This window comes from Oncorhynchus mykiss, chromosome 12, assembly GCF_057628025.1.
Source record: "Oncorhynchus mykiss isolate SJ-2025 chromosome 12, ASM5762802v1, whole genome shotgun sequence".
NCBI lineage: Eukaryota > Metazoa > Chordata > Actinopteri > Salmoniformes > Salmonidae > Oncorhynchus > Oncorhynchus mykiss.
This window is the reverse complement of record NC_143033.1, coordinates 84,046,170-84,063,289: the sequence shown is the minus strand read 5'-3', so window position 1 is coordinate 84,063,289 and position 17,120 is coordinate 84,046,170. Positions and strand designations below refer to the sequence as shown.

Genomic DNA, 17,120 nt, shown 5'->3' with positions numbered 1-17,120 from the left:
TTAGCTTAATGACAATACAGCGCGGTGTGGGTACAGGATGTCTGATAATAGTGTGTGGGTACAGGATGTCTGATAATAGAGTGTGGGTACAGGATGTCTGATAATAGTGTGGGTGTTTACGGAGGTGTGTTTGGCAGGTGTGTTTGTGGAGGGCTGATACATCTTTGGATGTTTTTCAGGGGTGGGGGTCCAGAGGGTGGATGAGCGGAAGAATTGATGTACACATGTGTGAGTGCATCGTATGTGCGTGCGGAGGGAGCCAAAGGGTGTGTGTGTGTTTACCCACGAGTGTGTGGTGGTGTTATCTGTGTGGGCATGGCTGCAGCCACACTTATCCTCTCTTTCTCACTCTCCTTCTCTCCCTCTCTCGTTCTACTCTCTCTATCTTTCTACTATCTCCCTCTCTCTCTCTTTCTACTATCTCCCTCTCTCTCTAATGATGGTGTTCCCCCAGAGGCTGCAGCATGTTTACAGCGAAAAGCAGAGCTGCCACCGTCCGTACACGTGATCGCCCCAAGGACACCACCCCACTGTGCCCTTCTCTCCACCCCTGCTTATTACAACACCCCCCTGCAGAGGCCAACACAACAACACAGTCAGCTGTAGTAACCCAGTGAAAGCCTCATGCTTCGCATCGACGCACTCTCACCTTCCTCCTCCGAAACATGGCGCCGTTGACCAGCACCTATCGATGTGTCCGGGCTGCTCGGAGCGCGGCAATCCAGCCAGCGGACTTTCCCAGAAGCCCAGGACGCCCAGTTCTCCCAGTTTGAGCTATAAAGATTATCTTGCTGGTGTCCTTACAAAAGCTGACAACAAACCCTGCGGCATGGTCCAAATCTCAGCTGCCCATATGGCCCAAATCTGTCCATGTATTCTCCCGTTAGCTGATGACGGGTACTCACTAACGCTGGGTAATTAGTCACGTGGGTTGGCGTGTAACACTTCTTGGCCCAGGTTCATAGCTGCTCAAAGCAGGACTGGGGAGGAACATAGAGGACCATTTTTGTCCTGAAGAATGTTTGATGCGTGCGACGGATTTCAAGCATACCATATCAAGAATAAACAGTGAATTATTGCATTAAAATAGTAAAAATGTTCATTAGTTTGCCTGCAACATGTTATAGGTGTTACAGGAACCATTATTGAGTTTGAGCTGCTTAATGTTGATGTCAAATCAATATCAGACAACTATTTCACTCCGATCAACACGTTGAGCTGATTGCAATGTTCCAACAGTAATAGACTTAACGGGTTGGACAAAATATAGGTTTATCAGGTGAAGTCCCTTTTAAAAAGGGTATTGCAGACTGCATTGCTGAGTTGAAAGTCTCACCTGTTTGTCCATAGTGGTTCTCCGTAGGGGCACGCCAGGGGGGTCCGTGGGATGCATAGAACTTCCTGTGGTGTAACGTGTTCCATTGACTACAGGGGAAAAGATCAGAAATGTCATTGAGATGATTGACAGATTAAACCCGCTCATTACTGAATCAGTTCAGAACGATAAACAGATGGGGCAACATACAACTCCTTCATGTGACGGACTGGGTACCAATCCATTATAGTGAAAAAGTCAGGTTGTGCTTATGTCTTCAAGTGACATCTTAATGTTATGGAGTCGTTTGCATCCTAACAGTAGGGAATAATACATCCCTATTCATCATCCAGACAGAAAGCAGTTTGCACCCTCCTTTGTCCCAGCTTCAGTCCATCTCACTGGGCTACGGCTCAGTACACAGCATATCTCATATGTGTTTTCATCTTCTTCTCCCTCTGGCCCATAAGAAAACAATGGCCTTAAAATAATGCAAACGGCCTAAAGGGAGATGATCCTGTGTGTCTGTATGTATGTGTGTGTGTGTGTGTGTGCGTGTGTGTGTATGTGTGTGTGTGTGTGTGTGTGTGTGTGTGTGTGTGTGTGTGTGTGTGTGTGTGTGTGTGTGTGTGTGTGTGTGTGTGTGTGTGTGTGTGTGTGTGTGTGTGTGTGTGTGTGTGTGTGTGTGTGTGTGTGTGTGTGTGTGTGTGTGTCACAGCCCTGCATATGTCTATGGTAATGTCCCTACTCACATCCTACAGGGTTCTAATGGTTCCTCATCAGCCGTGATTCATGGCCTGTCGCTGCATATCAAGGAAGGCCATCTCAAAATGAGCTAGAGTATTATCACAGTTGAAGTGGGAAGTTTACATACACCTTAGCCAAATACATTTAAACTCAGTTTTTCACAATTCCTGACATTTAATCCTTGTAAAAATTCCCTGTTTTAGGTCAGTTAGGAAATGTCACATGAATAATAGTAGAGATTATTATTTATTTATGCTTTTATTCACATTCCCCGTGGGTCAGAAGTTTACATACACTCAATTAGTATTTGGTAGCATTGCCTTTAAATTGTTTAACTTGGGTCAAATGTTTCAGGTAGCCTTCCACATAAGTTGAGTGAATTTTGGCCCATTCCTCCTGACAGAGCTGGTGTAACTGAATCAGGTTTCTAGGCCTCCTTGCTCGCACACACTTTTTCAGTTCTGCCCATAAATTTTCTATGGGATTGAGGTCAGGGCTTTGTGATGGCCACTAAAATGCCTTGACTTTGTTGTCCTGTTCTATTTCATCAGACCAGAGGACATTTCTCCAAAAAGTACAATCTTTGTCCCCATGTGCAGTCGCAAACCGTAGTCTGGCTTTTTTATGTCGGTTTTGGAGCAGTGGCTTCTTCCTTGCTGAGCGGCCTTTCATGTTATGTCGATATAGGACTTGTTTTACTGTGGATATAGATACTGTTGTACCTGTTTCCTCCAGCATCTTCAAAAGGTCATTTGCTGTTGTTCTGGGATGGATTTGCACTTTTCACACCAAAATACGTTCATCTCTAGGAGACAGAACGTGTCTCCGTCCTGAGAGGTATGACGGCTGCATGGTCCCATGGTGTTTATACTTGCATACTATTGTTTGTACAGATGAACGGGGTACCTTCAGGCGTTTGGAAATTGCTCCCAAGGATGAACCAGACTTGTGGAGGTCTACAATATTTTTTTCTGAGGTCTTGGCTGATTTCTTTTGATTTTCCCATGATATCAAGCAAGGCCTTGAAATACATCCACAGGTACACCTCCAATTGACTCAATTGATGTCAATTAGCCTATCAGAAGCTTCTAAAGCCATGACATCATTTTCTGGAATTATCCAAGCTGTTTGAAGGCACAGTCAACTTAGTGTTTGTAAACTTCTGACCTACTGGAATTGTGATACAGTGAATTATAAGTGAAATAATCTGTCTGTAAACAATTGTTGGAAAAATGACTTGTGTCATGCACAAGGTAGATGTCCTAACCGACTTGCCAAAACTATAGTTTGTTAACAAGAAATTTGTGGAGTGGTTGAAAAACAGGTTTTAATGACTCCAACCTAAGTGTATGTAAACGTCTGACTTCAACTGTACATCAGCATGACTCCTGAGGGAAGCTGAGCACCACAGCCATGGAAAGACATGACATAATGACCCCTGAGGGAAGCTGTGCACCACAGCCATGGAAAGACATGACATAATGACCCCTGAAGGAAGCTGAGCACCACAGCCATGGAAAGACATGACATAATGACCCCTGAGGGAAGCTGTGCACCACAGCCATGTAAAGACACGACATAATGACCCAGCTCTACCTCACACATAATGGAGCAGAAACCAGGTGAATAGGGATCAGACGGGGATACTCTGTTAGAGAGACATATACAGAAATATATATCAAGGGATCAAGCTATTTTACGAGGTCTCAGAACAACAGTGTGCTAAAATGGAATGGTATGAAGTCTCACTAGGTATCTGTGGTATCATCAACAGAATGCTCTGCCACAGATAGGGAGCCCATCATACTTATTCTAGACCCATGGCTGACTCCATGAATGCTTTGCATTATCCAAGCAGACTGAGTTATGGACTCAGATACAGGCAGTGTAATCTGAACCCACCTCCTGTTCAACACTACTTCACCCTCTCTAACCTTACCCCCAATCCGCCCAATCCCGAACTTCCTGGGGCTCGTCTCCAGTGCCGGGCCGGGGCATCCGGAGTCCAGGGAGGATCCGGGCTGGACTAGCCAGGCAGAGAGATCCCTCAACCTGGGCACCGTTACTGCCCGCGCCCCTTCTGGGAGGATTAGCCTTGTCTGGTCTGACAAATCCCTACAGCTGGCTGTTCTCTCCCTGGTTGTTCTCCCAGTGTGTGGAGAGAACATGCCAGCAGTGGAATACCATCTACTGGCCTGGGATGGTGTTCCTCGGACATACAGTAATGAGAGGCAGAACCTGAAATGCCCCTAAATAAGCCAACAAGTGTTCCAGTGAGCTAGGTCAAGTTAGATTGCTAAGGCTTCAGTTGTACAGCTACTACACAGCGAAGAAGAGGAATTGCTATATCGATGCAAGCAACACTTTTGACACTTATTTAACTCAATAGATATGGTACATTTAAATCGGAAGAGGCTTGATGTTACCTTCTGGTAAGGAGTTCCTTTGTGCCGGTGGTCTCACTGGGGTTCCATAAGTAGCAGAGGGCCGTTTCCATGTTGTTTCTGGAAGGACACATAAATAGTTAAAGCCAAATGAGGAGTAAGGCACAATGGACACACAGTTCCACAGTTTCCCTGAACGCTGAATGAAACTCTAAAGAACACAGGTGGAGAGCACAACCATTCAGAAATGTTCAGAAAGTATTGTAGAGGACATGGTCACACAGGACTATAGAAGGCGACTATAGTGTTCTGATAATCAGTGTTCTCGTTCAGTTGAGAACAGAGAAACAAGACGAGAATACTTGAAATGAAAAGTATTGAAATGAACGATTCACTTGCAGAAAAAACTATTGAGATTCTTGACATTCTCTGAGAATGTTCCCGGGGCATCAAAGAAACATATTTTCAGTTAGTGGAGCAAGAAGTCCTTTGTTATCTGGACAGTGTTAGAGAGGCTTTTTGACTTTCAATCAGGCAGAGACACTGAAAAACAATGATCTGATAACGTCGGTACATTACATGCTCTTGAGTAATAAAAGTGTTAGATTTGCTTGAAAATACAACTGAGTGCCCTTTAAAAATAGCATCTCGAATCAGTGTAATTCAAAAACACATTCTAATCATTATGCAGTTGAATTAAAGTCCACGATAGAATTCAGTATAATAATGAGTGTTACAGCATGTGGTTTTATAAAATAGCCCCTGGGTCTTTATCTCTACTACAGTGTGTGGTGTGCCAAGGTGCAGTGTCCTGCCAGAGTGTTGGAGCTACCGTGGGTGAAGCCTGGCTTTGTCCTGTGGGAAACAGTCTTTTTCTCTGGCTCCTATCCCATTGAGGGACACACACACACAGAGACACAAACACAGAGACACACACACACACACACACACAGACACACACACACACAGAGACACACACACACACACAGAGACACACACACACACAGAGACACACACACACACACACACACAGAGACACACACACACACAGAGACACACACACACACACACAGAGACACACACACAGAGACACACACACAGAGACACACACACACACACACACACACAGAGACACACACACACACAGAGACACACACACACACACAGAGACACACACACACACAGAGACACACACACACACACAGAGACACACACACACACAGAGACACACACACACACACACAGAGACACACACACAGAGACACACACACACACACACACACACAGAGACACACACACACACAGAGACACACACACACACACAGAGACACACACACACACAGAGACACACACACACACACACAGAGACACACACACAGAGACACACACACACACACACAGAGACACACACACAGAGACACACACACAGAGACACACACACACAGCTCTGTCTGTGTAGTGCAGACCACCAAATGAAAAGCGTTTGATAAGCATCTGTATAAAAGGTTGGCTGCCTTTTAGCCCTGGTATTAAACAAGCAGGTATTTCTTCTGTCTAGTAAACAGGGGTTGTTTAAATGTCATTACACAGGACGGCTTTGTGGAACACATGGGTTGAGCTGCTGAGGTTCCTGCAGCAGTGGCGGCCATCACCACACATTTGGGCTAATCAGATGAAAGTGGATGAGATGTTAAAAGCCCTCCTTCAGATGAATGCGCTGGGGAGATGTTGATGATGGGGAAGGGTAATGAGCTCTCTGAGACGGCAGCATTTCACAGCAGAATTAGAAACTATGGTTACCAAACAAAACACTGACAAATGGAACTGATGGTTTCTGATGTAAAAAGATGTGAACCTACACACTGGAGAAGGCTGTTAAGGCAAATATCTGTGAACGCTAACCTGACGCAGTAAAAAAAATGAAGTAAGCTTTATGCGTGTGGACGCATCACACTGTTTTTGCTCGTGAAAGGATGAAATATGTATTGGTTCCAGCATAATCGGGCAGGTTATATAGCTACAGTAATAATGCAGATATATACATTATATATACATAGTCAGAGAGGTATTGTAGAAATGTATGGTGCTGGCAGAAGGTGAATCACAGCCAATAGGAGTGGAGGACCTGCCAGATTTCTTCCACCCTCCTCATAATATTGATCCTCCTCTCACATGAGTGAGCATGTCAGTAGGGTTGTGGTGGAGCTGTGTGCCTGGCTTACCTTTGCTGCCGGTGTTGACGTAGTACCTGCATCCCTCGGGTGACTTGTAACATCTCCAGCCTTGGGGAAGAGGGACACTCTTACTCTCATCCCCCGGTGCAGGGCTGGTGGCCGCTGGCTTCTGTCACAAACATACCACTCGTTTCACTACCAGATAATTCATATAAGCTGGGACTGTTTCCCAGTCTTGCTCATATAAATGGTGAGTACAAATATTAACTATTCATTGAGAAATGTTGGTTTTGTTCAGTTTTTTTACTGTAATTGATTTGTGGACTTGATTAGTTTACATAATATTCCATACTACGTATCTGCATATCAACGAGGGGTTGTATCAGCCTCTAATGTTCCCAATTAGCAGTGTCTGCTCATTTCTACCCAGTTACAGTACAACGTACTCCCACATTTCTAAAGCAGGCTGATCACAGGCGCAGACACAGCTGTGTAGGAAAGATCTGTTTTAATTAGGAACAATGTCATAATTAATATAATGATTCATTCAGGAAATATTGAACTGTGGCAAGGAATGGGAAAGCTTGTTTGATTGTAGGAAGGGTGCTCTTTTCTTGGAACCCTTCATGTGGTTGTTGGTAAACTGAGAAGACCCCACTGCTGAAAGAGACAAAAGAAAGACCCATTGTACTCTGCAAACCCCCACCTAAACAAGCCTAATGGAACAAAATTAGAGCTCTTTGACAACACAGATCCGCCTTATGTTTATCGATGAGCAAAGGAAGCAAACAAAGAAAAGAACACACTCCCTACAATTAAACATGGGCAGGTTTGAAAATGCTGTGGATTTGCTTTGCTGCCTCTGGTACTGGGGGCCTTGAACGTGTGCAAGACATCATGAAATCAGCAGATTATCAAGGTGTTCTGGAGTGCAATGTCCTAAAACTGTGTCTCTGTCAGTGGTGTAAAGTACTTAAGTAAAAATATTTTAAAGTACTATTTAAGTCGTTTACTTTACTTTACTATTAATATTTTTGACAACTTTTACTTCACTACATTCCTAAAGAAAATTATGCACTTTATACTCCATACATTTTCCCTGACAAAGTACTCCAAAGTATTACATTTTGAATGCTGAGCAGGGCAGAAAACGGTCCAATTCACACACTCATCAAGAGAACATCCCTTGGTCATCTCTACTGCCTCTGATCTGGCGAACTCAGTGAACACAAATGCTTTGTTTGTAAAGGATGTCTGAGTGTTGAAGTGTGACCCTTGCTATCAGTAAATAAAAAAAAACAAGAAAATTGTGTCGTATGGTTTGTTTAATATAAGAGTTTTAAATTATTCATACTTTTACTTTTGATACTTAAGTATATTTAAAACCAAATACTTTTAGACTTTTACTCCTGCAGTGGCCAGCAATGAGTCCAGATCTGAATCCCATCATAAACCTATGGTGAGATCAGAAAACAGCAGTTGGTGAAAGGTATCACTCAAACATTGAAAAATTGGAGCAGTTTGCAGCTGAAGAAGTGTTTTTTCCAGTCGTGTTCGCCAAAGGCTGTTTAACCAAGTATTAGCTCCTGGGTGCCATTTATTTTGTCCATGCCATTTGTTGAAATTTTCTTAAATAAATACATTTATTTATTTACTTAAATAATTTTCTTAAATAACATTGTAAACTTAAGTTTCCCCCAAAAAAATTGGTTCTGCAATGTTGACAAAAATGGTTCCATTTTAACTTATTTCAGTAGTTCAAGGGTTCCAATATATTTGTCCACCACTGCACATGTTCCCTTGAAATCAAATAAAATCAAAGTTTATTTGTTACGTGCACCGAATACAACCTTACAGTGAAATGCTTACTTACAGGCTCTAACCAATAGTGCAAAAAAGGTGTTAGGTGAACAATAGGTAAGTAAAGAAATAAAACAACAGTAAAAGGACAGGCTATAAAAGTAGCAAGGCTACATACACACACCGGTTAGTCAGGCTGATTGAGGTAGTATGTACATGTAGATATGGTTAAATGACTATGCATATATGATGAACAGAGAGTAGCAGTAGCGTAAAATAAGGGTTGGTGGATGGTGGGTGGCGGGACACAATGTAGATAGCCCGGTTAGCCAATGTGCGGGAGCACTGGTTGGTCGGCCCAATTGAGGTAGTATGTACATGAATGTATAGTTAAAGTGACTATGCATATATGATATAAACAGAGAGCAGCAACAGCATAAAAAGAGGGTTTGGGGGGGAGTTGGGGGGAGGCACACAATGCAAACAGCCATTTGATGACCTGTTCAGGTGTCTTATGGCTTGGGGGTAAAAACTGTTGAGAAGCCTTTTCATCCTAGACTTGGCACTCCGGTACCGCTTGCCATGCAGTAGTAAAGAGAACAGTCTATGACTGGGGTGGCTGGGGTCTTTGACCATTTTTAGGGCCGTCCTCTGACACCGCCTGGTGTAGAGAACCTGGATGGCAGGCAGCTTAGCCCCAGTGATGTACTGGGCCATACGCATTACCCTCTGTAGTGCCTTGTGGTCAGAGGCCGAGCAGTTGCCGTACCAGACAGTGATGCAGCCATGTTCTCGATGTTGCAGCTGTAGAACCTTTTGAGGATCTCAATGCTAAATCTTTTAAGTTTCCTGAGGGGGAATAGACTTTGTCATGCCCTCTTCACGACTGTCTTGGTGTGTTTGGACCATTCTAGTTTGTTGTTGATGTGGACACTGAGGAACTTGAAGCTCTCAACCTGCTCCACTACAGCCCCGTCGATGAGAATGGGGCCATGCTCGGTCCTCCTTTTCCTGTAGTCTACAATCATCTCCTTAGTCTTGGCTATATTGAGGGATAGGTTGTTATTCTGGCAGCACATGGCCAGGTGTCTGACCTCCTCCCTATAGGCTGTCTCTTCGTTGTCTGTGATCAGGCCTACCACTCTTGTGTCGTCTGCAAACTTAATGATGGTGTTGGAGTCGTGCCTGGCCATGCAGTCGTGGGTGAACAGGGAGTACAGGAGGGGACTGAGCACGCACCCCTGTGGAGCTCCAGTGTTGAAGATCAGCGTGGCAGATGTGTTGCTACCTACCCTCACCACCTGGGGGCGGCCGTCAGGAAGTCCAGGATCCAGTTACAGAGGGAGGTGTTTAGTCCCAGGTTACTTAACTTAGTGATGAGCTTTGAGGGTACTATGGTGTTTAACGCTGAGCTGTAGTCAATGAATAGCATTCTCACATAAGCAAACTACATCCGTTCCGATGTGCTGTTATTATTTAGAAGCTATTCTTTTCGGCTCACATTGCTTTCTTCAGGGCTTTCACAGTGCCTTCCCTTGGTTGGAGGGTGTTATTCACAATGATCCACTATCTGGATAAATAACAATAACAGCTTCTTGGACCTTATCAGCAGTTCCCAGAAGGCTCATACACACCCATAAATCTCCTGGTCACATTGCGACTGCAGAATTTACTGCAGTGTACTTTATAAGGCAAAAGTCCTCTTTAATCTACAGGGATGGCCTGACCAACAATTCATTGTCATTAGCAACAGTGTGTTGCCCAGTCAAAGCTGTCTGCTGTATCTGACAGAGGGCCTGCTGAACTCTGCCTGTACCATTTCTAACATGGTGACTGGCTGCTAGTCACGACCCTACCCCAGATCCACTGCGGAGTGTGGGGACAGAGGGGGAGGAGAGGGGGAAAGGGAGGAGAGGAGAGAAGGATATTAATGGAATGATAAAGCAGAGAGATCCTGCTGATATCTACACTCGTTTGATGTACAAGATAAAAGGGATTCCTTTCTGATATAAAGCACTGGGCTTGCAGTGAGCAGTTTGCAGTGAGTACAAGACAAAGCACCTCGTCTTCATTGACGAGCCATGCTGTGCTGCAGGAAACTGTCCTCAGTCATTTATCATGAGCTCATAAAATGCATTATCCTTCCTCAAGCTCCCAATAAGGACATACTGTATGTGATTACACTATGTCAGACAAATCATGAACATACTGTATCACCAAGGAGCACAATGTCCATTAGCTTAACATAAATCAGACTTTATACAAGTATAATGGCCACTACTAACCCTGACCTAATGCATCTTAGGCAGCATACCATCCTCTGAACCATGGAATAGCAGTGAACTGGTACTTTTTGCCGGAGACATGAGTCGTTAACTAATTAATCCTCCCAGAGAAATGTAAATGACAGATTCTTATCTTGAGATTTGTATCACATGTGATGTATCTCACTTCCCTGAGCTGTAGCGATTTCACATGTCCCCTGGCAAAAAACTGTTGAATAAAGCGGAACGGCGTCCAAGCTTTCAAAGAATTTAAAAGGACAAAATCCTCTGGATATCTCCTGCCAAATCCCACAATCCTCTGGGGTGGTGCTCCCACTGCAACCCCTGGGAGGAGGCTCTTTATAGAGTATACTCCCCTCCAGTATCCTCAGTTCCCATTGAATACCAACAAAGCAACAGGACAGGCCTTCTCCCACCACTACAGAGGAGAGTCTGGGCTCTTGCTGTTAGCATGCCCTTCTGTGGCTTCATTGGTATGACTGGGAATGAATGAGAGCATTAACCCCACTTTGTGCTACCTGCAATAGGGGGATTATTATAGTGCAGCACCTGAAGCTGGTTAGAGACAGGGGTACTAAAGGAAGAGCCTGGCCTAGTGTTAAATCCTCACCGCTGACTGATTTTCTCTACACTCGACTCTGCATGTCAATGTTCTCTCTGCCTATTGTATCCATCCTACTTAGGGCCTATCTCTCTCACTCAGTGGTGTGGCCTGGTGGGAAAAGCCCTTTCACTGTCACTCCAGGAAGTTTTGGTGGTGCACCGAGTGCCCTGTAACAGTTTTAAACTTCAAATTGCTTTCAACAGCAAATTACCATTCGCTAAGCTCCGCCCCAGAATTTTTAGCAACCAATCGCAGTGCGACAACTGTCAAGTCCAACACATTGGACAAGCTCACCTTCCAATTGCATGAAAGCCAGTGAGGGCTATGGCAAAAACTGAGTTATAAAAAATAAAAAATGAAATAGCTTAATAATTGAGCAGTGCAAAGGGAGTATTGTGATTCCTGAAGTGCAGAGTCTGTTGATGGAGTATTTTTCGAATCCGAAATTATACTTTTGTAACATTGTATAACTATGTTAGCTAGCTAAGTTAGCAATGTTATGAACACAACTCTCATCTGCTGTCGAGATCAGGATACGATTTATGAGCACTAGTTAGCTCCAGAAGTGGTTATATCTTTGACTGCATGCTGAGTGAATTCAGCACCATTCAGTGGTTAGCTACACTACAAACATTACCAGGTTCCCTTGAAGCAATTGTAATGACAGTCCACCACAACATAACCAAGAGTTAGTAAGGCGTAGTCTGTGTAAGGCGTAGTCTGTGTAAGGCGTAGTCTGTGTAAGGCGTAGTCTGTGTAAGGCGTAGTCTGTGTTTAACCCACTGAGGTAGGGTTTAATTTCATTATATATTTTAAACAGTTTGAGATCATTTTGAGAGGATTTCGCCAGTGGTTGAATGGGGAATTGGGTTTCTCAGGAAAATGATGTCCAAGGTTGCAACAGTAACCAAAGGGGGCAAGGCTTAGCGAAAGGTCATTGGGAAATGTTCCAGAGAACGAGAGTGGGAGGAATAGATGAAATCCCACTGCAAATGTTGTACTTGTGCTAGTGTGGCCGATGTGAAATGGCTAGCTAGTTAGCGGTGGTGCGCGCTAATAGTGTTTCAGTCAGTGACGTCACTCGCTCTGAGACCTAGAAGTAGTTGTTCCCCTTGCTCTGCAAGGGCCGTGGCTTTTGTGGCGCGATAGGTAACGATGCTTCAAGGGTGGCGGTTGTTGATGTGTGCAGAGGGTCCCTGGTTCAAGGCGAGGAGAGGGACGGAAGCTATACTGTTACACTAGCTTTGAGTCATCAGTCAATTGAGTTGCTTGTCATTGTATGGCCCTTTGTTTAGAATGTCTACATACTGAGGTGATTTCAAAAACACTGCATCTGCATTGATTCAACCTGCTACCTCAGGCTCTGCTATGCACATAATATCTTCCATTCTGTCCAATCAAATCAATTCAAATGAAGTCATTGTTGTGCTTGTTGTCAGTCACCCACATTTGTGTAGGTGTTAAATAATATATTGCAACAAAATGTTGCATTCAGTTCAGTAAGGTAAGTGACTCTTAATCTGAAACACTCATAAAATAGTAGACTAAATGCAATTAGTTTTTACATGATTTTCTCTGTGGCTCCAGGGCATGTACAGTACTAACTGTACTGTAAGTTTCAGTAATTATGAGAAAAGTCTTGTAAAACAACATACCGTAACTCCACACATGATAATGATAAAAAGGGGCAAACATGGACAAATCAGTGTGCCCTGTTTCTTACACAGGCTAATGAACGTGACAATAAACAATCCAGACTTCATTTCACAGGTTCTGTTTTTTTCTTTCAAAGGAAACAGAGCCTTCCTGAAGACACAGAAGAAAAGGAAATTTGACTGAGCTAGGAGAGCAGGGTGGCTGAGGGACAGAGGGACATTTAAAACCAACAGTGAAGATCAAAGTGTTTTGGCAGGCCCCCCCCCCCACACACATTGGGCTGCAGAAGAAGCGGGATATGAGAGCTATATCTGGACAGAGACAGACAGACCATGTCTAAGCAGAATAAAAATCCACCAAACTCAAAAGGATGAGAAAGAAAATACAACTACATCTGACACAAAGGCTTGAACAGAGCCAATGAATCTCCTGTACCCATTCTGTCTGACTACCACAATTGTTCCACTGAAGCAACAATGTTCCATTGAAGGAACTCATAAATATGTTTAAAAAAATTAACACCGCACATAAAGTACTGTCAAAAATGTCATTGATAACAGAGACTGATAATAATGGCATTAAAAGCAAAGCCTTACCATGTTGGGCTAAGACTACGTCGTAAGGAAGCAAACAGCCAAATGAGAGAAGTGTCCGTTAACTAGTCACAGTGAACATTGAGTGGGACAAGGTTATTTTAGAACCAGGAGGAGGAAACATTTGTCACACATATGGGTTCTCATTACTGGCCAGAGTGACCCGGCACCCAGGGTCAAAGCTAAGACATGGAAGGAATGGACAGACACTAAACATCTTTCTACTCCGCCTCTTTTCTTTATTTACAGGATGAAGAATAAAACGGTCCAGGAAGAACCATCTTGTGGTATGAGACGTTTTCTATGAGTCTTTGTTAGCAGATGTAAGGGTCTGGAAGCCCGTTCCCAGATGCAGCCAAGACCCTGCTCCATGGCAGGCTACACAATGGCCAACACTGTGAGACAGAGCTGTGAGGCACTCGCAGGCAACAAGGCCTGTTTTGTGTTGGTCCGTCCCTCCATTTCTTATAAATCAAATTGACCCTGTGTGAAGTGTGTTCGAGCTGCCACACTCCCCTCTGATACTGACTGATTGTGACTGACTATCTCTAACATGGCATGCAGCCGGCCAGGCTACATCATCTGGCAGCTGGCTTGACAGAGATCTAAATGAAAAAGCGATAAGAACCAGAGAAGACAGCAGACACATTTTCAATCTTTAGAAACCCAACTTTCAAGAGGAGTCGTCCTGTTCAACATCAAGTTCGTTTACAGCCAGGATGTCTGACATGTCCTTAAGAGCTCATCAAGGCCATGGGGGACTATTTGTGTGGAATATGTTTATAAGGCCTATTTCTTTTGTCCTTCTCACAATCACTCAGCTAAATGCAAATCAGAACAAAGGCTTACATTACCTATAAGACACAGAACTCATACTCAGCATTACGTTCTCAAAGCCTGTTACAGTAGTATATCTGGTACGCAATGTGCACTATAGGGACGGCTTCATGATGAGATTCTTGAGATGTTGATGATTGACAACACATGATAATGTCTGAAACGAACACGTTGTCCTCTTGCGTTTTGAATATGAGTTAGAAGAACACATAAGCTCACACTAAACGTTCCATAAATGAGGACACAGTGTTTCTTGTTGACTGAACTTGTTGATAAGTGGCAAAGCACCATTTATTAGCTCCAGAGCATACTGGAGCATCATTGACCGACTTCAATGGAGTGTGTCATGTTATCAAACAATCTTCACTGAAGGAGCAGCAAGAATTCAATGTTGGTTCTCTCGTCTGTTATGAGGGGTATAAAACACAAATATGCGCCTACAGCAGCTGTGGAGTATCTGTATCTGATCAGTTAATGAGTGGATCAGACTGATCAGTTAATGGAGTTAATGAGTTGATCAGACTTATCAGTTAATGGAGTTAATGAGTTGATCAGACTGATCAGTTAATGAGTTCATGAGTTGATCAGCCTGCAGATCATAATAGTCCCCTTTCAGATTGCTCAACTTTCAAATACACTTCATATACTGTACCTTTGATTACTATTGTAAAGTGTACTGTATATACATATAGGTACATCACGTTTGTGTGTGTGTGTGCGTGTGTGTGTGCGTGTGTGCATGCATTCGCGTGCGGAGGAGGCCTTCTCGTCAGGCAGGCCCTATTACTGTACATTTTGAAGTGAAAGACGACAGGTTTGAAAGGCTTGCTTATTGTCATCGACATCTTGTACTAGAAAAGCTTTTCACACCAGAACGTGATTGATGCAGCTACGCTAAGCTCAGTAAGTAAGCACCCTCTTGTGGAAGATAACGGAGAAACAAGCAGTGTGATGCTTTCACTCACACAGAATGAAAAGGAATAGCCTTTAGAAGATTTGATTTGACCATTTAAAATCCATAAAATGTTACACCAAGCAACAGATACATAAATAAACACAGTATCTGACATCTCAGTTCAAGATCTGTAATTCTTCAAACTGAATTACGTTTGTCACCCCAAAGCACAATATTCAGTGTCCAACAACTTGAACTACACTGTCTTATTTGATCGTTCTCAGTTTAGGTATGTATTCATTCATTTGTTATCCCATACATTCATTGTGTAAGGACACCTTGTGTGTGGATATTAAGTTCAAAGCCCTTGCAGACTAGGCTATCCTGCTGTCCATGACATATCAAATGTTCAATCAAAGTGAAATACAAATCCTGCTTTGTTCATTTCTAGTTGGCATACACTTGGATGTCACTATGTGAGTACACTGTCCTATCGCTCACCTTGCTGTGACATTGCACTCTACAGTCACATGGAATAATAACGTTCTGATGAAGCCTTGTCTTAAAGGGATACGTCGGGACTTCCCCAGAGTGAGATGAACTTGTATTAAACGGATACTTCGGGACTTCCCCAGAGTGAGATGAACTTGTATTAAACGGATTCTTTGGGACTTCCCCAGAGTGAGATGAACTTGTGGATACCATATTTATGTCTCTGCGTGCAGTTTGAATGAAGTTGCTAACAAGCGCAAATGCCAACTAGCGTTAGCTCAATGAATAGCAGTCTATGAATATCTGCTAGCATGCTAGTAGATACCCATAGACTTCCAGTCAGTGGCGGCAGGTAGCCTAGTGGTTAGAGCTTTGGGCCAGTAATGGAAAGGTTGCTGGATCGAATCCCTGAGCTGACAAGGTAAAAATCTGTTGTTCTCCCCCAGAGCAAGGCAGTTTACCCACTGTGCCATGGATGTTGATTATGGCATCCACAAATTCATTTGACTCTGGGGAAGTAGATAAAAGGCCAAAATCCTGAAGTATCCCTTTAACAATGATCCAAAATGTCACATGAAAATGATGAACTTTACTTCTTTGTGAATATTATGGTCAGTAGAGTGGACATATAAGTTATGCCGGTTAATTCTGCCATTCTGATGAACAGGAGAAGAACAGGAGAAGAACAGGGTTCATACTGTAACTGCTGTTTGGACTGTGGCCATGTACTTATTGTTAAAACAGCTGTATCCAAGTCCAGGGCTTTGTACTCCAGTATTTCCATCCCAATTAACCTGAATTATCCGTTAAAAAGAAGGGAAACAATCCTCTTCAAATCATATTGAACGTGTCTGAGAAATCATGTTACTTTTCTACAATCACTGAAATAGCAACCGCACTAAGACAGTCATTAAACAAGCTGCTGGTTGTCAGATATCTCTGTTATATCACATTCCCCGGGGTAGAGGAAAAAGGGACAAATCTATTAGCCCATAATTTATATAGTTTGCTCATACTGTAACTACGGTACGTAAAGTTGTCTTTGGCCAATGTTAAGTCTGATATGGAATATTTAGTAGAGTACCCCTACTTTATTTTAAATGTAGCCGAGTCTATGGAATTGGATCTTGATTAATGTAACAACCTGGATGAATGAATAGTGAGTGTCCAAAATGCCTACTAAGCACAACTCATATTTATAGCTTTGGGGTCAAATGCTCTTCTCAACAACAGCAGATGAATGCTTTGGCAGATAATACTGGTGCAAATTCTCACCAAGGACAATGGCCCAGTATAAAAGAGGCTTCTGCAGCAGGCTATGCTCGCCCCCTTAGCATC

The 17,120-nt window shown here is 43.3% G+C and overlaps 1 protein-coding gene across 1 annotated transcript; it reads right to left on the bottom strand.

Moving 5' to 3' along the window:
• Positions 1-1,177: 1,177 nt before the first annotated feature.
• LOC149979409 (growth arrest-specific protein 7-like) lies at positions 1,178-13,644 on the bottom strand. The gene is made up of 4 exons (XM_090193739.1): positions 13,562-13,644; positions 6,669-6,789; positions 4,489-4,566; positions 1,178-1,425 (listed from the first exon to the last, which is right to left on the bottom strand). The coding sequence occupies exons 1-4, from the start codon at positions 13,562-13,564 to the stop codon at positions 1,292-1,294; spliced, it is 336 nt and encodes a 111-aa protein (XP_090049865.1). The 5' UTR covers positions 13,565-13,644; the 3' UTR covers positions 1,178-1,291.
• Positions 13,645-17,120: the final 3,476 nt, after the last annotated feature.